The sequence below is a fragment of the Streptopelia decaocto genome (assembly GCF_964273445.1).
Source record: "Streptopelia decaocto genome assembly, chromosome: 4".
In the NCBI taxonomy this organism is placed as follows: Eukaryota; Metazoa; Chordata; class Aves; order Columbiformes; family Columbidae; genus Streptopelia; species Streptopelia decaocto.
In genome coordinates, this window is record NC_138658.1 from 69590395 (window position 1) to 69613824 (window position 23430).

Genomic DNA, 23430 nt, shown 5'->3' on the forward strand with positions numbered 1-23430 from the left:
GCTGATAACTTGTGACGCATGTGAGGCTTGTGGTTGCTTTTTCTGTCCACGAGTTGGGATGGCAGGGGTTTAACGAGGAATGAGTGAAAGCTTAACAGGCAGCAGTTTGTCTCTGTCATTGAGCCCTGACTTGTCACTGAGAACAGGGTCTCTGCCATGCTCAGAGTCTGGCAAACCTGATCAACCATATGGATTCTTGTTCATTTTGATAAACAAGCTGTCTTGTTGGTTACCAGTAATCACTCAAGTGTTTTAGCTTCTTCTAGTTGATGGGTTTTTAGCTACTGTTGTAAAGACACTTATTTAGGTCAAGGTTACACAGTGACCTGACCAAGAGGTTGGGGTATCTTAGCCATCCAATTTGTTTAAAACAAGGAAGAAACAAATCCCATGTACCTTCAAATTAGACAGGAGCTTTGATTCTATTGGCATAGCATAAGAAATGCCAATGATTGCTACATTTTTGCCTGTTATAAATCTCACCTCACATGAAAAATTCTCATTTACTGAAATACTGCGATAGATTAAAATCATTCGCATTATGCTTATAATATAATGAATGCTTTTAATTGGAGTGTTAATCTATTATAAATACCTTAGTCTATGGTGTCATATTTTTGTATAGTGTTTTGCTTTACTTAGCTCATCTTCTTTGCTTTACGTGTAAGTAGTCTAGATTAAGTTAAAGCTAAGTGCTTCTAAGAATCCTGAATGTTCTTCCCGTAAAGATCAAGCTGTTAAGTACTGCAAGCTTTTACTTCTGTAGGGACTTACTTGATGTTAACTCTGTCTTTTTAAAAACTCCAAACATAGTACACGTGTATTCCACATTTAAAACTTCGTTTCTGGAATCTCACTAAATTTTAAAAGAAAGTTTCTCATGATTCCCATGAGGAATATGCTAACATATGGTTTATTTGACGCTCCTGCTTTTCATACTTCCAAACCATTGTTCATTCCAAACCAGTGTTCATTCCTAAATGAACATTGTTGGGTATGGTGAGCTACATTTACCTTGTTCAGATGCTTCTGGATGTCTGTATTATCCTAGAAGTATAGAGTATGGACTTTGCTTGTTTCTGAAGAAATAATATATTTTATTTCAGGGCTCTTAGGTACATAGTTAGAACAGACACTGCAAAGCATGAAAGAGCTCTTGTCAGAACTGACAGAGCTGAAATTAACAGTTATTTGCAGAATCCTTTGGTAAAATGATGTTTCTGTGTGCTCATTCATGCTCTGAATCGCTGTATGACAAGAGGTGTTTGAGGCACCATGTTTTCTTACAGTAATCTTGGAATTTTGTTCTTTGGCCCCTTCCTTAGCATTTATGAGTCTGGTTGGGAAAAAAATAGAGATAAACAAAGTGAAAGTGTCATAAGTGTCTTGCTGTTATGAAGTTTTATCTAAGAAACTCCAAGCTAGTTCTGATCTCCAGATCATCTCTCTTTGCCTTAGGGACACCTGTCCAGAGCAGGTTATGTCCTTTACTAGTAGGACTCTCATTTTTGGCCCATAGGCTTTATGTGCTTTCTGGCACTCAGGTGAGAGAAACAGATTTCCGTGCTACAACTTACCCTTTAAGATTCTGCGTACTTCTATGCTTTGCTCAGCTGTTCTGTAAAGCCAGGGACATCTTTCTGAGATAACTGAACTCTTGGGTCAAGAAATTCAGCTACTGATCTTTCTGTAAATATTGGAGACTATCAAAATGCCTTCACAGATTCTCAGGGCTTGAATTTTGAGCCTGAGCCTGTTCTTCCTGTGGCTCTACTTGCAGTGGCAGTGAGTACCTGTTAAGAGTTTGATATAACTTGAGATATGTAAGTCCTTTTCCTTTGACTTCATAATGTCATAGCTTTTGCTGTAATGACATCATACCTTACTTAGTGTGAGACATCCCTTGATTATTGAGATTTTTTTACTTTGATAAGTGGACTTTTTGTTTCCCTTCCTCCCCCTTTCCATACCTTCTGATTGCCCTACCTGATTTTGCAGATATCTCTTTTCCTCTAATAATTAGGGTATTTTGTGGGGGAAAGCTTTTGGTGATCAGCTTTGGGTGCTGCATTTTCTCAGATGCAACTGTCTGCTTCATGTTCTGTCATAGGCTGTATTTTAGCTTTGATGATGAAAAAGTTAACCACTAACCATTAAAATGACCTTTATACCCTGCTGTCTCTTAGGGTTGAACAGAAGGAGTAGGTCCTAAATCGATAGAACAGACAACAGCACACCTACTCCAGCCTATCATTTTTGTTTGGGTTACAGTGAATTTGGAAAAGATTGTCCAAAAAGGGTAGAGGCATTAGGGCTCAGAATTGGGCCAGTCGTGTCATGTTTGTGTACAATTAACCCTATAGATAAATGTCTTGAATTTCAGAACTAATGCTAATTATTGGTATTTTTCTAGGTAACTTGGGAGATCGGGCATGTCTTAGCTGTACATCCCTGAGGCTGGCAAACAAAATGTGAGTAAATATGAACCTTTTTTCTAAACTCAAAACTGTACAAATCCAGTAGTTTGTATACTATCACGAATGTAGGTTTAAGTCTTCTAGACAAAGTGTGAAAATATTAGCCTCAGTTTGTGTTATTGACAGATTAGATGAAGTCTGAGTATTATTCTCTTCACCTTCTTGGTTGTGTGTGGGAGAAGGAAAGTGAGATCTTTCTTTTTCCACTCAGTTCCTCCCTTTTTGTTTCACTTACGATGTAAAAGCAAGCGACTATTGATCTTGTTCTTGAGTGATCCCAGGTGATGTCACAGGATATCATGTGCTTCTTGCATACTTTTGCTGTGGAGTTCTATAGAGGAAGTGTGGTCAAATCTAGTTTGAAAAACACAGTTGACAGTTAGGAATGTAGATAATTTGAGTTGTATCTCTATTAAAGTGAAGTAGTTTGCTCAATTGTACAGCCTTGGGTGAGGCTCTTCTTGGAGATGGTGTCCTCTTCTGAAAACAAATCCAACTACTGTGTACCCTTATGGAACTTAAGGAGTTGGATGTTGGCAGAATCCATTCTGTGTTCCTGATGTGGCTCACAAGGCGTACTTGTGGATGTGAACTTCCAAACACCTTTCCTTGGAATCTTAAAATATGTATTCTCTAGTTTGTTTACAGTCTAACTGCTCAGGAGACGGGCTATTCTTCAGTTTCCTGAGTTTCCATTTTAACATAAGGATGTGTTTCTGGACATAACCCTCTGTTATGAAACATAAAGTAATTCCTTTATTTTTCAGTCATGTTAGTTCTATATCACTTACTGTGTAGTTGAGAGAGGGTTTTTTTTCAATTCTGTTTGCTTTTTAGTAGATTATTGTATGGGGCCCCTCTCTTGGAAAAATGGAAACTTATAGATTTAAGTCTATTATATGAGCAGCAGAATATTGGGACAGAAATTCTTGTTGTTGTTGGTTTTTTTTTTTTTTTTTGCCAAAGGCTGCTGTTCATGTAATGTTGCTGCATAAAATAAAACAAACTAGTGCCTGTATCTGACATGACCCAGAGCCAAAAGTATCGTTATACTTCCTTTCTCCAGCGATACAAGTACTGAGAACAGTTTGGAACAGAAGTTCTATGTCTGGCATCCTGCTAGTGAATGTGTGTTGAGAGAGACACATTTCTTGTGGGAATGTTTTTCCCTGCAGACTCAGAACCAGTTCTGCTGGCAGAGCTCCCTTCTCCTCTGCATGTGGAAGAATGTAGATGTCTGTAGGTGGAACTTGATCTGTAGGCCTGGATCTCAGCTTTTGGGAAATGTGTTGGAGTCAGGATGCAAGTGATTTAGTTTGGTTTTGAATACATACTTTATATTCTTAAAGGAACTGTAATTCTCATTAGTTAATACCTGTGCAAGTGTGCAATTTTCTGGCTAATCAAGAAGATGTTTTGTGTAGCTGTGTGTTTTTCAGCAGTCATCTGAACAGTGAATGGTCAGATGCTTAAAATTTTAGTTTAAGCTAGAAAATAACCATGTGTCTTTAAAAAGTAATCATTTAGTCATTTTTTTTCCTACAAAGCTCTATTTGAATAACTTTAAATGGATAAAACCATTCAAATAATTTAAAATTCATTGGATGCTTGTGATTAATTAAGTTTCTAAAGTACTCTTGCCTGCAATACTTATACAGTGTTACTCTGAGTTATAGAACCACTTTTTTGCCATTGCCTGAAGGCAAATACACATTCAGGTTTTGGTTTTGGTATGTCATGGATATAGTAAAAGAGGAACTCTAATGAAATGAGATTTCTCTGATATTCTCTAACTTAGCACCTATTCCAAGTCTAGAACTTGCATTTTTTTCTCTTGAGTGTTTTGTTTAAACAGAAGTAATAGAAATGTCATTCTTTTCAGGTATAGACATCCTGATCTTGAGAGTCACAGGTGTGGGGTTTTTTTTCTTAAATATGCAGTATATATTTCTCAAATTATGCGTTTTATAAATGACAGAAATTTATATAACTATATGATTATATGACATGTAAATATATAACTAGGTTATGATCCATTGCTAACTCTTGAATGCTTTTTTCTTCTGAAGGACTGTACACTTTAAATATTGCACTAGTGTCCCTCCAGTTTACGCATACTCCAAAAAAGATCGCTACTGTTGTTGGACTAAAGGATCTGAACAAATATACTTTACTCTTACGAGTTCTTCTGGCTCATGGACGCCACTAGCAACCATGGGTGTTTTAGGTCCCCAGTATCTTCCAGTTCGATGGTGGCATTCTTCACATCCCCTTCAAGATGACTCTATAGTTGAAAAGTCACTGAAGTCCTTAAAGGACAAAACCAAGAAGTTGGAAGAAGGAGGTCCTGTATATAGTCCAACAGAAGTGGAAGTTGTGAAAAAATCTCTTGGGCAGAGGATTGTGGACGAACTGAAGCACTATTACCATGGTTTTCGTTTACTGTGGATTGACACGAAAATAGCTGCAAGGATGCTCTGGCGAATACTTAATGGAACCACTTTGTCTCGTCGAGAACGGAGACAGGTACTGAGTAAATACCAATTTGGTTTGAGTATCCTTAGTGATTGCTCTATTTTATTTGAACTGAGTTGGTTCTTCCTGTTGTCTTCTGTTCCTAGAATTAATTATGCTAGGTGTATTTCCCTCCTCCTCCCTATGTGGATGCTGAAAAGTTTGGATTTGACTCCAAAACATTTTAGTATTGTTTACCATTATTGCAGGTAAACTTGGTATTTTCTAGCTGGAACAGAAGAGGATTCTTCTGTTTTGTCCTGTGGACAGCAGGTGTGGTTTGTTCCCAAGTTCGTGTCCATGTGCTACATGTGTGTACATGGTCACTTTATCTGCTTTTTCACTCCAGCTGGAAAAATAGAGGGAAAGCACTTCTAGTAAAGGTTGGATTTGTGCCAATTCTGTTCTGTAGCTTGGTGTTTTGTTTGTTGGGTCTTTTTTTGTTAACAGAAAAAAAGCTGCAGGCTGAAATGGATGATTGATAATGAGATGTTAGCACTGTCTCAGCTATAAATGTATTTGCAAGATAATTTCAGTCCAAAGAACATAATTTGAGAAAAGTTTGTGTTTTATATTTTTTTCTTTACGGCATGTAAAGAAACTGTGAAAATGCAACTGGTAATTTTAAAGAAAAGGGAAGTGAGGATGGAGATCAAATCTGGAGTGCAAAATGAGAGTGCTTTACATTAGGATAAGATACATGCATTTCAGTAGTAATTTCAGTTTGTGGATGAAATAAATATGCTTATTCAACTAGAATTTAAAGATATATGGATTTTTAAAAACATTTGATGTGAGCTCTTATATATGGAAAGACTGCAAAATAATAAGCTGTTTTAAAACTGGTATAATTTTAAACTTTTTTTTTTTTTTTTTGAAAGAATGTTTTGGTATTCAGCTTCGCCAGTTCATTAGCAATATATAAAACATGCTGATTGAATAGTTCTCATATTACTGTTTTTAATGACAAGATGTTTAAGCAGTTTATACAGATAAGATATGCAAGTCTTCTTGCCTTCTATCTCCTTGCCTTTTTTTTTTTTTTTTTTGAAAGCATTTCAACTGTTGCTGAAGAAAAGATGTGCTAGCAGAAATGTTGGAGAGTGAAAAGTGTATGTACTCTGGCAGCAGGAGTGAATAGTGCTGCTTGCGGCCATGGTCCGGTTCTCTGCAGTTTGCACATTGTGCATTCAATGAGTTAGGTTCACATCTCTGCCTTCAAAAATTTTGCTAGATGATAAAAAATGTGAATATTTGCTCATTGTTTTAATAATTTCCTGATAAAATTAGGTATATAGTTGAATATTTTAGTGTGTAATTAAAAAAACACAACTTAATGCATTATGCAAAAGTGTTTTTCCTATATTCGCAAGGTTGGACAAATAACAAAAAATGTTAAATGCGCATGTAGCAGTTTTCAGCTGTGATTAAGTTTGGTGTCTTTCTGCAGCAGCACTGGTTGATGATATTGGGTCTCAGCATCTTCATGCTACTTATTTTTGCCTTGTTCCTTACGCTGGTGGAAAAATGTTTGGCAGCTGATCCAGCTGAAACATTGCTCAGCAATAAATATAACAGTCTGTGCTGACCTAAGAGAGGGGGATTATGTAGTGCCAAGAAAGAGTAACTGAGGAGAGGAGGGAAGTAGCAGTTCTGGCTTCTGCTGGCTTGTTGAGAGCTTTGGGAAACCTGGAAAACCAAGTGAGACGAATTAATTCATTGTTTAAAACAGCATCAGGAATCCTCCAGAGAGCAAGATCGGAACCACTGGTTTTCCTGCTTGTTTCATGTCCGCTGAGCCATATGTCTGAGAAATAACACAAACAACAGTAAGATATGGATATTGTGGAAATATATCCACTGAAAGATCACAACTGTATTCTAGAAGGCACGAACCTGTATAAGTAATACATTATCTGTGGACACACATGCATTGCTCCATCAATAGATGGATTTATTTATTTGATTGCCCTTTAGTTTTGTCATCTAGTGATGGTAAAACTGTCTTTTTTATATTCATGTAGTGGTCTGGCATTTGGCCTTCCTGATTTTTTTTTTTTTTTTTTTTGGTGCAGACGTGTGATTTCAGTATCAATTCCCTTATTTTAAATTAAATATAAATTTATTGTGCAGGTATAAATTAGTGTTTACCTAATGATGTGTGTGTGTCTGTACATAGTATACTCACTGATTTAATGAAATCTTAAAACTTTGATTAGCTACAGATTTGCTACAACTTTGCAAATGTGGCTCCTGAACTTTAAAAAAAAAAATGTTTTAAGTGCATATTGGTTTAAATGTATTAAAGTGCACATGAACTGACAGTCCTAGAGAAATCTTATCTTCCAGCAGACTGACAAATGAGTTATTTCTGACTGCCCTTTCCTTCCTCTTTGGAGGCAATAGTGGAAAGATACCGAAGTAATCTAACCACATCAACCAGCAATTGCAGCATGGCTAATGCAAGGGAGTTATTGCTTATGTAAACCAAAAGTCAGTTCCAAAATTGTGCTTGTATGATTGCTGGTGGCGTTTGGATTCAACAGGATCACACAGCTTTGCTAAGCAGAGAAAGTGGGATAAGTAAAACGTGCAAAATACACGTTTTTTTGAAAATTAATTGCTCTAGTGCTGCTTTTTCCAGCAGAATGGTTCGGATTGTGGAAGTGAGATGGCAAACACTCTGGAGGTTGTGGCAAGTATATCAACTTTACACACTCTTCAGCCCTGCAGAGGAGGGAGAGGTGGAATACATGAACTGTAGCAGCAGATACAGAGTAGTCACAAGTTTTTCATGCTATGCTGCCAAGTAATGTGTGTGTAATCAGGAACCATTGTATTGCGTTCCTGGGCAAAGTTGTTTTCCTTGAGTTAGCAGAGGGTGCAGTTTTATGATTCATGTAAACCGATCCAGGAAAGTGCTGCTGCAAAAAAGGGCAGTCCTGCTCGGTGCTTAAATCAAGTTTTCCGATGCCTCTCCTCCCCATCCTCCTTTAGTTTGTACTGATCCTTTTTCACTTGTCTGTGTGTTAATATGTTAATGGGTTAGTTTTAGCTGGATCAGTGGTGTACCTTCACATTGTGACTACTGGTGTGCATTCATGGCTCTTAAGACATTATCTCAGGTTAGCACTAGGATAGCTTAATCCATTTGTAAAACTGCTTCCATTGATATGGATTTTTGCCTCGTACAAATAGGTGCATGCACTCTTTAAAATAGATACTAGGTAGAAATAGGAACTCTGTAGTGTGCTCTGTGGAGAAGGTTTTTAGGGAAAACATACTTGTTCTTCTGACTTTTAAAATTTTCTTCCAGTTTTTCTTACATATTTTTGAACTCCCTGGTAGTCATTTATTTTCTATTGTTGGAATGAATGGAAACATCTTTGAGCCTGTAAACAATGGACCAAAGCATCCCTTCTGGGAAACTGATGTTTTTTATATACAAAAAAAAAATGTCGAACTTTGAATCTGTGGAATTTTCAAACTGTATTTAAGATTTTTGGCTGGTTTTATGCTGAGCAAATAATGGTTGGGGTTTTGCTGGTTCTGTACGTTCTGTGATGTGCAGTCTGTACTGGTGGTTGCTGCTGTTCCTCCGGGCTGAAATGAGCGATGGGGAGGGGATGGAGGGGAAACCATGTGTTCGCTTGTGTAACAGCATTTCCGCTGACAGTTTTTGTCAATCATAACTGTATTTATTAATTCATGATGTTGAATGACAGTGCAGTGGCAGTAGTGTATTGTAGTGTAGGTCCGACCTTCAGTCTCTTGATTTAGGAACTAACATTCCCAATAACTGGTTATTTGCTTGGTAAAATGAGGCAGAGTGAAGCAAGATCTGCACTCCCCAATATAAACCAAGTTATTAAGCTTCCAAGGATTACGGAAAGATTTGATCATAGACTCTGCAGCCTAATAAATACATTTCTGAGTGTAGAGAAATCAGAACAACAATAATTTATTTTATGCAGTTTGAGATTTGGTAACTGATGCATTGGACTGCTTTGGAGGATTACTTCTCTAGAAAAGCATTTAAAAAAACCATAAAATCTACCAAGCTGGGCTCATTATCCTGGATTTAAATGTACATTACAATTGTTATAAGGCAGAGGGGGAGGGATCTTTCATTTTATTCATGATTACTTAGTCCATAGTAGCTCATGCATGTAAGAAGTGGTGGAGCATAAGTAAAGACGAATAAAAGAAGTTAAGCAGCTTTAACGACCACGAATGACCACCTCCTGTTTTCAGGTGCTTTTAAGAGGTTTAAATGAGATACTTGTTCAATAATCCTATTGAGACACAGTGAGGCTTTTGAAGTACTTTCTATAGTGTTGAAAACCGGTGAAACTTTGGCACTCTGTAGTATGTAGTAACTTGAAGAAAAAGATACTAAAAACTGACTTTGTCACATTCTTTTTTGTGTTACTTTAAATTTCATTTGTAGCAAATACACATATGCGAGCTTAAGGGATGATGTGGATGATCATATCAAATATTTTTGCAATAAAGAGATAAAATTCTGCTTATCAATACTTTTTTTTTTTTTCCCCTTCTAGTTTCTTCGAATATGTGCCGATCTTTTCCGCTTGGTCCCTTTCCTAGTTTTTCTTGTTGTCCCATTTATGGAATTTTTGCTCCCAGTAGCTCTTAAGTTGTTCCCCAATATGCTTCCCTCTACATTTGAGACAAAGTCTAAAAAGGTAAGCAGGTCTGAATTTATAATCCAGTAATATGTTTTGAAAAAAATAGAGCTTTCCTTGGTAAAGAAAGAAATCAGAAAACTTTTTTCTTGAATATTACGAGAATGCTTTTGTCTTCTTTATGTTGTTTTGTTGATCTCGCTGTAAACATGTAATAACAAACCACTGTCATCCTGGTTTACCTTTTTATAAGTGCAGATGCTTAGCTGTCAAGGCTGTAGGCTTCTCTTGTCCTTTTTGCTATCTTCATCGCCATTTTCTATGACACTTAAAAAGCAGAAATGAAAACTAGGAAACCTTTTTTTCTAGTTTGTATTAAAATAAGCAGACTTTGTTTTTAACAGTTGTAGTCCTTACTCTTGATGCAAGGTTTTTTGAATGTATACTTAACATTTAAAATAGCTTCTTATGCTTTATGTTGTTTAATTTAGTTAATTTTTCTGTGCATTGCTTAGAGATTTGTAAAAAACACACTAAAAAACCCCACATGTTCTTAATTCCAGAGCACAAAATACTTATGTTAAGTTCATGCATAGTGAGCTCCCAGTCAGTCACAAATACAATCAATCATGATTTGTATACTTGGATCTAATGAAAAATTTATTTCTAATTCTGTGAAAAATTCCTCTGTGTTTGGATGAGGTGTAGCGTAGGATTCTGTGCTGGATACAAGAGATGGGAATTAGCCAAACCAAAGTTAGTTAATTTGTTATTAATTCAGAAGGTGCATGTTAGTTTTAGCTGCTGAGGCCACTGCTGCTGCACTTCACTCTGGCGTTGCACCTCGTGCTTCATGAGGCTTTGAGCTGGTCCACCTATTTTTCAGTGTGATTTGGGGATCTTTGGTAAGAGTGAATGTCCTCTTGTGATGTGTGTTACAGCAGAAGTACTCCCCATAGCTTGTTTGAGGGCCAAAGTGATACTTAGTGCACGTATCTCTGGAAATAATTTTTAAAACCAAGTATTTTTTTAACAGGAGGAAAGATTGAAGAAAGAATTGAGAGTAAAGCTGGAGTTGGCTAAATTCCTTCAGGACACAATTGAGGAGATGGCCTTGAAAAATAAAGCAGCCAAAGGAAATGTTACAAAAGATTTTTCAAAGTTCTTTCAAAAGGTAAAAATTTTAAATAATGTATTTTATCTTCCTACCAAAAAATAGCTTGGTGTTTTGTTTACTCTGTGGTAATCATCAGATAGCTTTCTTGTGAAATTTAATTCTGCTTATAAAACAGGTTTTAAGTGCACAGTTACTATATTGTTGAAATCCTTTTGGATACTGACTAGAATGTGGTATAATCTGGTGTTTTGCTAGAATGTGAGTGCTTTGTTTGGTAAATTTTTTCTGTTCACAAGCAGTTGCTGACACAGAGATTAAGTGTCAGATACCTGCCTCCTCCATTGATGGCCTTTAGGTTTGACAGTTACATTTCACTAGGTTGTAGGTGAGAGTAAGGTGTTCCCTGGAGAGATGAAAAAATACCTTCTTAAATCTTCTCAGGGTAGGATTTATCTCAGTCCACTCCCCCTTCTGATTCCTTTTAATTGTGGGCCTGTTGAATAAAGAGATGGAGCCAACAACCATCACCAGGTGCTTTGTTAAAAGCACAAGTGTGGTCCCCTCCTTTGGGGAGGGCGTGTATTTGCACAGAAAAAGGCACGTGAGCCTGGGGATTTCGGACCTGAACTTTACAAGTCCTGTCAACTAGTTTGAGCTTTTCCTGCTTGTCAGTGCTGAAAATGAAGTTTTAAAGGGTGGGGTAATGAGATCGTGTTGGTAGTGCCACCTGTGTTCCCTCAGATAATAATATTGGCAAGTTTTACCAGTTGGTATCTGCTTGTGAAGTCCATGTACTTTGAAGCTTCGGTACAATCATCTGTTTCTGTTCTTTTTCATCTGTAGAAAATTGTAAACAGTTAAAGCAGTTAGTAGCTGCAGCCTCTGGGTGTATACCGCTACCATGCTTCGTGTTTGGAACATTTCATTTTCTTCTGAAATAACTTCTACTGAGAATTTACATTTGGAGGTTGACGTCTGTGGAAATAACTGACACATCACTCCACGTTTGCTGGAGGAAGTCCCGAGTTCCTCTGATGACTAAAAAGAAGTTTCAAGCCCTGTATTTCTTATGTGTGGGTGTGCTTTTTACAGCTATATATTTCTAATTTGTGCCATGGAGACACACTTATTGATCCCTTTTCACTGTAACAGATAATAAATGTTGGAGCACACACAGCAGCTTAAATGTTTCCCACCTTTTTGCTATTCTTTTATAGCTGCTTCTCAGTGAAGTATTAGATGCTGCAAGAACCATTGATTACAGGCTTAACATGTTTGCTGCAGAATTCCAGAATTTATCTGTATTTATTTATTCCAGAATTTACTTGCTTTGTAGCTAGTGAGTTACTAGAAAGTTTCAGTTCGTATTCTCAAGAGACATCTGTTTGGCTCTGCCAAAATTCAGGTTTAAACAAGGAAGAAAATACTTTCTGTGTTTTTTAAAGTTCCATTTTTGGCTCCTGTGGTGAAGGAGCTGTTGAAGTGGAACGACCAGGCCTTTGACCTTTCTTTCTCTGAGTTGGTTTCTCTGCTGCTTGAGTATCCTGGAGGTTAATGGACACAAAACCATGTTGTCTTCCAAATTTTTATCTTTTCCTGTACCCAGTAGCTGTTCACTAAAAGATTTGAGTTGGCAAGTAAAACAGGTAGGCATAATAAATCTGACTGTACAGGTAGTATTAGGTTTTCAGGCTATACTTGATGGCCCTTAGCTTATGTTTTCTTTACAGGGCTTTAAAAAAGGTAGAGGGATTGGGAAACGTGTTTTTTTGAGTATCTGTGTACTTACTGTTTAGACTGAAGTGACTGGGAATATTTCATTATTAGGTTCTGTAGTTTTTGGATTCAGTAATGTCACTCATAAGCACCTGAGGGTATACTTAAAATAGAAAAATCAACATTTATACAGTTGATAATGTTCTACTATGACCTGATGAGACTAGGGAATGATTTTTTTTCTGCTTTGAACTGTTATTTCTGCTTCCAGTATTTGGATTTAAGTATTGTGAAGTGCCATTTGGCAACACATAACCTAAAAGCTTAACTTGGCATTTGTACAAACAGTTACATAGAACCTTCCCTCGAGAAGGATTCAGAGTCCTTTCCCAAATAGTGGTTTATATTTAGGAATAACTTCAAGTACAAATGCATTTGCGTTGAGGTGCCACAGAACAGCTGGGAACTGGAAGCAAATTAGTATTGTAACAAATGTGGTTGTGGAGAGAATGTAGGTAAGTAGGTGTCCAAATCCATGTTTCATAAGCACACCAACATTGCAAAATTTTTTGCCATTGGACGTACTTCTCACTTTATCTTCATAGGGTGATGCTTTTAACGTGCTTTTATGTTTAGTAACTATAGTAGCAGAAAGAATACTCACCTGTGTGACTTCTGTAGCAACTGCTTATTTGTGTGGATATTTTTAGACCTACTCATTAGTATACAGATGCACCTAGTTTTTGGTTTTGGTAGTTTCATCTTAAGTATATTATACAATGTCGTATCAAAACCATCAATTCTTTTTCCTGTTATAGTAAATAAGGTTTTTTTTATTTCTTTCAGGTCTTTCTTGTGTCCTATTTCCTATTATCAAAATTGATGCAAAGTACTTGACAAATGAGGATAACATTTTTTATTATACAAAATAATGCCCAACCATAACATCTGCTTTGAAAAGCTTTATGTGTGTGTTTTCTCTTGTAGATCAGGGAAACTGGTGAAAGACCCAGTAATGAGGAGATCTTAAGGTTCTCTAAACTGTTTGAAGATGAATTGACTTTGGACAACCTAACCAGGCCTCAGTTGGTGGCACTTTGTAAATTACTGGAACTTCAGTCAATTGGGACAAATAACTTTCTCCGCTTCCAGCTGACTATGAGGTTGAGAACTATAAAAGCTGATGACAAAGTGAGTCATTCTAAATAGACACTGATTCATAATATTGCCACGTAAGAGTAATGAGTGTGTGTGTGTATACATATATATATGTCTTTCTAGACATTCTTCTTTTTTTTGCCTTAATTGTCTTATTTTTTAGCTGAGAATGAAAAGGCTTGAAGAGCTTAAAATCAGAAGTGTCTTTATTTGTAAAGAAAAAGCTGAGCTTTTTTTAATCTACCATTAGTTGCAATGAAAGTAATTATGTTACAAAGAAAGGCATTTCAATGAAAGTGTAATATGTAAGGGAGCTGATAGAAATATTAACTTAGAGATTGGCATTACTGTTATGGAGCTGTTAAGACTTCAGTATGGTGTTCACTGTTCAAAAAGCGGAGGCTGTTCTGTGTTATCACAGCAGCCTCTAGTGGCCGTTGTGAAAATAGAATCATAGAATCATTTTGGTTGGAAGAGACCCTCAGGATCATTGAGTCCAACCACAACCATAACCTATCTCTAGCAGTAAGCCATGTCCCGAAGAACCTTGCCTAAATGCCTTTTAAACACCTCCAGGGATGGTGACTCCACCACTTCCCTGGCCACCCTGTACCAATGCCTGACAACCTTTTCCATGAGAAATTTTTTCCTAATACCCAATCTGAACCTCCCCTGGTACAACCTGAGGACATTTCCTCTTGTCCTGTCACTTGCTGGTTGGGAGAAGAGACCAACCTCCTCCGTGCTACAACCTCCTTTCAGGTAGTTGTAGACAGCGATAAGGTCTCCCCTCAGCCTTCTTTTCTCCAGGCTAAATAGCCCCAGTCTTGTGGGTGTGCATTACTGGTGGTTCTTCAGTTTTGAGCTGTTGCATCTTAAATTTTCTTTTACTCTTGGTGCAGCTGATTGCTGAGGAAGGAGTCGATAGCCTGACTGTTAAAGAACTGCAGGCAGCTTGTCGTGCCCGAGGGATGAGAGCTCTTGGCGTGACAGAGGAGCGTCTTAAGGAACAGCTTAAGCAGGTATGTTTTTGCAAGACTGAATATGCAGACCGAACTTAAATTGCTAGCGCTGATTTTTGTTATGATTCTGAGAAGCCATTTTTTTTTCTGTTCCCATTAAAGTCTTGGCTAATTTCTCCTTAATAAGCTTTTGTCATGTGTACTGCGTAAGTGCGTAGTAGCAGTGGGCTTTGCTTTTTGACTGGGCCACAATGTCTTCATGATGCAAATAAGTACTTAAACTTAAACGTATCCCAAATATGTTTGTAATTTTGGCGGTTTGTCTTATTAATTATTTGTATTACTCTGTAAAGAGCTCTTCTGCAAGTAGATCACTTCTTTGTCTTTTGGTGTTGCCTGGTTTAGAGGAAAGTGCTTGTGAAACAGAACACTTTTTCAAATTTTCATTTAATGCTTCTTGAGATACTTCTTCAAATATTTTTTCTTATATTTCAATGTGATTTATGTAATTCTTAGCTGCTTTATAGTCTGTTGTTCCTGTGATAGGATATTGACTGATAAGTAGTGGTAAAAAAATCATTTACTTTTTTGTGTATACTTGACTTGACCTGTAAAACAGTAAAAAATCCAAAAGTTGAAGATTTGTTTTATGTATTGCGTTTATAGTGGTTAGATCTGCACCTGAACCAGGAAATCCCTACTTCATTGCTTATTTTATCCAGAGCCATGTACCTTCCAGATACCCTTTCTCCAGCTGATCAGCTCAAAACAACACTTCAGACACTACCAGAGAGTGCTGTAAGTATTGATGTACATAGTCTGTAACCAGCTTTCAGCACCTTCACTAAAAATCTGATTAGAGAAGTTGATGTTTTTTTGGGTTCCTTTTTTTCATTGAAAAGCTAAACCATGGATGTCCATGGGTGTCCCCACGAAAGGTTAGAGGGGGTACAGGGGGTTTATTGGAGTGGCCTTGAAACACAGAAGAAGTTGGGTTGTATGTGGAGGAGTCTGAGAATAAAGCAAATAAAAGGCAATATTTCATTTCATGACAGTAGACAACAATAGCATAAGAAGATTTAAATATGCTTTTTACTTAAAAAGCAGTCTACACTTCAGGCAATATAAAGATATTAATATATGAAAATTTCAATGTTTTGTGGAGAGATGAATGATCTAAGTTGATTATTGATATTCTTGAGAGAAAAAGAATGAAGAACACATATAGTTTCAGCGTGGAAAGTTCTTGTTTTCAAGAGAATAGCTTTTTATGAGAAATGCATCAATAGGGTAACTTGAGGAGGGTTAACTATTTTTGCTAGCATACCTATACTACCTATCTCAATAAGGATGTGTAAACTTCTTACATTATGTAGAGACATGTATATGCACACATATGGACTTTTTAATAATTATTTTTAGGCCAAAGAGGCTCAAGTCAAAGTGGCGGAAGTTGAAGGTGAAAAAATAGATAACAAAGCGCGGCTGGAAGCAACACTTCAGGAAGAGGAAGCCATCAGAAAAGAAAATGAAGAAAAAAAAATGTCCGAAGCTGCGGAGAAAGCCAAAGAAACCCTTCAGGTTGCAGCTGTGGTAAGTTCTGCTCTCAACTATTGAGAAATAAATGTCGGTGATGTAAAAAACAGCATGGTTTGTGTTAATGCCTTTGCTCAGGGTGTTGCCTGCAAGAAACTGGACTTTATATCCACATATGGAAGATGTGGGAGAATATTAAACCAGGGTGCAGCATAGAAGGGTTCACTGAAACATAAAAGATTGTCTCAGTCTTGTGTAGCTTTGATTTCTCTTCCCTCTTAATTAGAGTAATAAGATAAACCTTTTATTCCTCTATCAAAGGTGGGGGGTTTGTTGTTTGATTTCCCCCACCCCATACTTTAAATGTTCTTATCTTTGACTCTTTCTATTTGTCATTAACCTGATAATGTCATTGTACAATGCTTGACTGTTAAAGCTGCTGGCATGCTTTGGTGGTGAGTTGTCAGGAGCTCACAGGCATAGTTCGTTAAGTGCAAATGGGTATTTTAATGTGAAGCCACTCAATATGTTGCAGTTTTTTAACATAAAAATGTCAGTGTCTGCTTTGGCAACTATTTCTGTTTTGAGAAGCCATACTTTACTTGATGCTGATACAGATAATGTTACCTTTGTTTTCATTAAAACTTCATGGTTGTTTCTTGTTTAGAAGGAGGTGGAATCAGCTGTAGATCTTGAAGCAGTTGCTCTGCAATCTAAAAAAAGTCAGGTGGCTGTGGATACTGAACGAGAACTGGCAAGGGCAGATGTGGCGATGCATTCAGAGACGCTGATAGATACAGCACCAGTATTGGAAGGTATTAAGGTAATATGGATAACTGTACATTTTTATATTTTTCAATGTGAAGATTCAAAACATCCACCTAAGAGCCATAAGTCCCCTGGTTGTCCTTCAGTTTTAACTCTCTTACCACATTCTGTCAGTTAAAACCAGCTAATTAGTAAATTGCAAATTCTTGAACACCAGTGCAGAAATTGACATTGGCATGAAACATCTCTGAATTTCTCCTATATCTGTCTTTTATTGATACTAATACACCTATTTTGGGGGGCGCTTGCCCTGCCTGTAGACTTAATGGATCTGTTCATGTTTTATCTGTGTATAGTTAACATATGAGGAGGGAGAGGGCAAGAATAGTGTGCATTTCTTTTGAAGGGTGTGGTGGAGACCAAAGGATGAAGAAAGAAGCTGGGTTTGGACTAGACTGTACTAGATTTGTATTGACTTCCTCTTCTAAACTAATACAGGCAGTGTATATATGCTTGTCGTGGTTTAACCTGAGCTAGCAATACAACCATGATAGCTGCTTGCTCACCCCCTCCCTGACCCCCCCAACAGGGGAGAGAATCAAAAGGGAAGGTAGAAACTTGGTTTAAGATAAACACAGTTTAATAAAATAGCAAAATACTGACATGCTACGAGTAAATATTTGTATAATAGAAATAAAAGATACTCAAGGCAATTCCTTACGAACACAGTGAGCAGCCAGTTCTAGGAAACATCCCAGTCCCAACAGCTGGTCCCGAAGAGAGGGAAAAGGCAGAAAAGTGCATAGGCCTCTGCAAAACGGCAAAAGGCTGGGCTAAGCTTCCCGACCAAAACTTCCCGGCTACCTTGAGAGAGAAGAACCAGAGAAATTGGTAGACCCCAAAACCAGAAGGCCCCACTCTTAAATAATTAGCATGACGCTGATGGGATGAAATACTCTCATTGATCAGTCTGGATGTTAGTCAAGCTCTGCCTCATCTCTGCCTCCCCTTCCTCAACACCTGTAAGCAGAGTGCTCAGAGTGTCCTTGGCTTTCAGACCAGAGCAATTAAAAACATCATTTCTGTGCTGGGACGTTACCTGCTTGTTCTTAACCTAAGTCCAAATAATGAGCATGCTAGCTATGAAAAAAAAAGGATTCTAACTGCATGAAGAAAAATAACCCATTTTCAGTCAAGCCAGCACAACGCTATAAAACCTTTTTAGGGTACTCTTTCAGTATTTCCTTAGTATGATGTTGAACATAATTTATACAACCATTAAAGCAACAGGTTGATTTCAAAGATTAGCATGCCTTGTTGTGACCAGAGCATCCTTTGTTGCAGTCAGAACATTCTGGTTTTAACAGTTTGCTACCTGACTGGCCTGTAGCTCCCCAGGTTCTCCTCCTTGCCCTTATCAAAGGTAGGAGTAGCATCTGCTTTCTTCCAGTCCTCAGAAATCTTCACTTATGAATATGTCCTTTCAAAGGTAATCGAGAGTGGCCTCTCAAGGACATAAAACAACTCCCTCAGCACTTGTGGTTGTATCTCATTAAGTCTCATGAACTTGTGTATGCTTCCTTTATTTAAGTGTTCTGTAACGTGATCTTTCTCCACTGGCAGTGGATCTTCCTTGATCCAGATTTCCCCACTGGTCTCAGAGACCTGGGATTCCTGAAGGCCAGTCTTACCCATAACAACTGAAGAAGGCATTGACTACATCTGCCTTTTCTATGTCCTTTTGCACCAGGTTCCTCATCCCATTCAGCAGCAGGCCCACATTTTCTCTTGTCTTCCTTTTATTCCTGATGTACTTGTAGAAGCCGTTCTTCTTGCCCTTCTTATTCTTCACCAGATTTAACTCCACGTGGGCTTTTGCTTTCCTGAACCTATGCCTACAGGCTCGGACAGTGTCTCTGTATTCCTCCTTCCTTGCTTCATCCTCTTGTATGCCTTTTCATGTTTCAGGTGTGCCTTGAGTTTTACTTGTAGTTGAGCACTTTATTCTCTGTAAGTTTCGTGTCAGAATTGTTCTAAGTCCTAGTGCTACTTTGCAACCAAACGACATTAATTTAAAATGGATGTGAGGTTGAGGCCTAGATGCTAATCAGTTTTGGAGTTGATGAGGGGGCTGAATGCCCAGTTTGTGAAGTGTTCTGCCATTTCTTGGAAGCATATTGTCATTCTGCACTGTGTTTGGGGCGTCCTTGTTTGCACCTATCTTTCTACACTCTACTTATGTGGCCGTACAGAGTTTAGCTATTCAAAATAACAGCTGTTGTCTGGGTAAGATTAATATGCTAACTGTAGCTATATTATGGGATTTTAGCATTTTTAATGAAACATCTTAAAGTCTTATTTTTCAAGTATTCAGTTGGGGGTTAGATTTTTATTCTCAGCTTTTTGAGAGACAAGTGTACCTCACAAACTATGGATGTTCATTCTCATTCTTAGAAAGGTTGTTGAAGATAACTTTGTTCCAGCTCAACTTCCTGAACTTTGCTCTGCAAAAATGTTTTGTGTAATGTATCTTTCCTATATGTAATGAATTGTTTCTCAGTTGTTTGGATTTTTTACCTGGCAAAGGAGGAAGTAAAACGTTCGTAAATGAGACAATTTCAGATAACCAAAACCAACAGAATGAATCGGTAGCTGAACTTACAACTGATGCATTTAAAAATTATGTACCATAGCAAACTTATTGCCTTGGCATTTAAGATCTTGGCATTAGTCTTAAAATACACATTTCTACATCACCCTCAAAATGCCAGTTTGTACAGTATTGACTCCAAAAATGGAAAAAGAATCTTGAGTCTGTCTCTTTTGGTAAAAGACCTGAAATCTTTGAGGAAAATCACAAATGTGTCTCTCACTAATTTGTATATGTTTTCTGTTACAGGGTGAAGAAATCACTAAGGAGGAGATTCACGTGCTGAGTGATGCTTGCACCAAGCTGCAGGAACAGAAAAAATCGCTCACAAAGGAAAAGGAGGAACTTGAGGAACTGAAGGGCGATGTACAGGAGTATAATGAGGTACAGAATGGGGCATGGATTTTTTTTTATTATTATTTCTGGTTGTGTTTAGTTTTTGTGTAAATGATCCACAAAGTTAAAGATTGTCTTACTTGGATGACTGTTAGCCTGTAATTCAGGGGTGTCAAACTCATATTCACCAGGGCTCACATCAGCCTTGCAGTTACCTTCCAAGGGCTGAATGTAGTTTTAGGACTGTATAAATGTAACTACTCCTGCATTTATACAGTCCTAAAATTATGTTCGACCCTTGGAAGGCAAATTCGAGGCTGATGTAGCCCCTGGTCAAAATGAGCTTAACACACCTTCTGTAGCTGGTAGCTGAGTGAATGAGCTTTGTACTGTTTTATGGCACAATGCATTTAAAATGTATTTGAAACCTGCTTAAAATCATTGGAGTAGTTCCCACCAGATGAGAATCCTCTTCCTGCTCATATTCCCAGGGTGACTAGACTAACAGGTGCTAACTGCTGCATGCTGCAGTTCTTTCTTCTCAAATGTAGATGTCAGTATTACAGGTATTTCAAGTAAAGTTAATCTTATCCAATCTTCTGGAAGATGTGGAAAATAGCACTTTTCGTGAACCTCTTAAATGTTATAATGTTAGAATTTATTGTTCTTATTCCAGTTTGGCTTTATATGTCTATAAATTTACATTTCATTTACAAATGGTGCCTGTCTTGAAATGCTAGTCTAAGTCAGTAGTGTCCATTGTGAAGAACTGACACCAACAAAAGCTTTTCTCTTGACCGTTTCTTTTAGGATTTGCAAGAGATAAAAGAGCTCTCTAAAACTGGCCAGGAAGAGGTCGTGGAAGAGTCAAAGGCAAGCAAGCGATTGACCAAGAGGGTGAACCGAATGATTGGTCAGATAGACAAGATTATTAATGAATTAGAAACAAGTCAGAAGACAGTGGATGTAAAGCTGGACAGTGGCGAAAGTCTTCCTGCTGGGTAAGTGACTTGAGAGCACTGAATGTGTCTCTGCTCATCTTCAGTCTTGTTTTTGCCTGATGTGTGATTACAAAAAAAAAAAAAAAGCAAAGAATTGTTTAAAATATTAAGATAATTTAAGAATAAAATTAACAAAATGTGCTGTAGATTTTCTCTCTTCTAAGGTATGTTAAATATGGTTGAAATGAGGAGGAGGAAAAAGGCAGATTTAATTCCACAGATTCTAGTCCTGAGGGAGTTCTGAAAGTCAGCGTGTCAATTAGTATCTTACCATCTTGCTCGTGACTGTAGCACTAAAGGTGATGAAAGTGAAATCATGCCTTTAGTTACGCTCCTCATGTGGTAGGTTTGCCCTGTGTCATTGATTGAAAAGATGCGCAGCCGCTTGCTAAGCACGTTCATATTTGTTGTTCATTGGTAGTGAAGATGTCAGTGAGGAAAAAAAATGCAATAAAGTCTATTATATTTCTGGAGACAAATGGAAGAACAGATCTAATGGAAGTAAGGAGATAATTTTGCATGGTCTTTTTCCAAAAACTTGCTTCATTTCAACTTTTTCACACTTAGAGATTTCCAAAGAAAGATCATTCTTGATAGTTTCATTGCAAAATTAATTTATCAGTATTTCTCCAGGTCTTAATGTTACTGGAGAATCTTTCAGGCAATAATATGTTGCATAGTACAGGCAACAATGTGGCTGTAATTCTCACAATTTGTGGTCATGAATGCTGTATTAATCTAGTTTATGCTTGCACCATTTAGTGTGATTCATTAAGGGATCTTCCCAGCTCCCATAGAGAATAACCTCAATGGAAATAAGGATTCTGCTTTTGTTGCTTCCAGACTTTGTTTTTTTCCAGTCCCCAGGGCAAACGGTCATTTGTTTCAGATTTTATGTAATAAGATTAAGGCAGCCATATGAGTGGTGTTGTGGAGAAGTTGTTGATTAAAACCATCCAAATTTATAAAATACAAATACAGTATGGAATCTGCTTGTACCAAATGTAATTCAAGTTTATGTAATGGATGGTGTTGTGGATAATGTTGTGGATGACTGAAAATTATTAGTTTAAATATTGCTTAATTGTCAAAGGCTTGCTTTTTAACCTGGAAGTTGGTGCAGTCATTACCAAGCATCAAGAGTCATAGAAACGACACAAGTCCAGGACATTTAGTGACAGCTTGAGAAATGTTCCTGGAATAAAAATAACAGTCTGTGCCCACAAGTTAGGGACAGGTATGGAGCTGGCACTATACTGGTAAAGCCCTTCTGTTTAGTATTTATTGGGTTCCCTGTCTCCTACATTTCAGCCTGACCTGTGCTGGAAGATGGTTCTTCAAACTAACACAACCATCTAGGCAAGCAGAGGCTTTAGGCTGCAAAGACAGACAACTTTAGCTTTGTGAGATCAGTAAGCAGAGAGTTGAAACACCTGAAATTCACTGGTCATGATGTCAAGTTCAGTCATTTCTTCTACAAGGTTTATTCCTTGATATGAGCGAATAAAGCCTATTTTAATGAAACAGCTAAATTGCTAAAGTGATTAGTTCTCAGCTTTTGTTTTCCTGTGACTTTTCTCAAGTTTGCATGGGCCAGCCTCTGTAAATCTAAAAGGATGGCAAGTGCATGGCTTTGAGGTTTTGGTAGTTTGGGGGGACACGGAAACTGTGCTAAACTTTAATTAAAATGCTACAGCATGCCTGTATTTGTGCAATAAAGCACATGGAAACAAAAAATGTGAGATTTGATGGTAAGATAAGGATTAATTTAAAATCTATTTACTGCTCAGTAACTCATTTTTGTTTTTTTGCATTGGGTTTAAGATTATAAATTACTAATTAATGCTTTTACAAATGACCTGCAGTGTAGTGACTTTCAGTACTGCTTTTTGTCAACTTTACTCCTTTGGAGTAACTGCTTGCCATGTACAGATTGTGCTTCCTCTTCAGGGAGAATCTCATCAGTATCGCTGAGCTAATTAATGCGATGAAACAAATTCAGAAGATTCCAGAGGAGAAGCTAATTAGGATTGCAGAGGCACTAGATGAAAACAAGGATGGCAAAATCGATATAGATAATGTTGTTAAGGTAAGTTTGTGGACTGTTGTACCTGTTTTGACTTATATTCGTATTACTGTCTTTGGCAAGAGTCTTTACTTTACTATTTTAGAGATACCGCTACTCAGCCAAAGTCTTGACGTAATGTTTATAGATACACTTGATGTCAACACAAGATAATGGCTTTTCTTGCCTCCTTGTATACCTTAAATATTTCCTTGACACCTGTATTTCCTACCTGAAAGACATCAGCCCATCAGGTGTTCTTTAGGTCCATTGCAAATGACTTGTATTCTTTGCCTGCTTTGTACTGTTGTCTTATTTTGCAGAACATTCTCAGGTTTTATCTGCATTTCTGCTTAATTTTCTTGTTTCCCTTTTACTCAACAAATTCAGAGATATCCTGTAACTTCTTTGCAAATAATTTTCCTGCTCAATGCAGAAATATTGCTCGAAATGAGGACACTGTGGCCAGCTAGAAAATACAGGA

General features: G+C 37.5%; 1 protein-coding gene across 4 annotated transcripts in view; it reads left to right on the plus strand.

Annotated features, from left to right (window-relative positions):
• The window catches only part of LETM1 (leucine zipper and EF-hand containing transmembrane protein 1), a 29027-nt gene that overhangs the window by 989 nt on the left and 4608 nt on the right, over positions 1-23430 (plus strand). Inside the window, exons 2-13 of one of the 4 annotated variants that reach the window (XM_082050237.1) lie at positions 2414-2471; positions 4547-5003; positions 9554-9697; positions 10674-10811; positions 13458-13661; positions 14531-14650; positions 15257-15388; positions 16013-16183; positions 16797-16949; positions 19794-19928; positions 20691-20881; positions 22814-22970. In XM_082050237.1, the coding sequence (XP_081906363.1) occupies positions 2414-2471; positions 4547-5003; positions 9554-9697; positions 10674-10811; positions 13458-13661; positions 14531-14650; positions 15257-15388; positions 16013-16183; positions 16797-16949; positions 19794-19928; positions 20691-20881; positions 22814-22970 (2060 nt within the window). Of the gene's footprint in view, positions 1-2413; positions 2472-4546; positions 5004-9553; positions 9698-10673; positions 10812-13457; positions 13662-14530; positions 14651-15256; positions 15389-16012; positions 16184-16793; positions 16950-19793; positions 19929-20690; positions 20882-22813; positions 22971-23430 lie in introns of all 4 variants that reach the window. The other 3 variants (XM_082050236.1, XM_082050238.1, XM_082050239.1) reach the window with 3 other exon arrangements.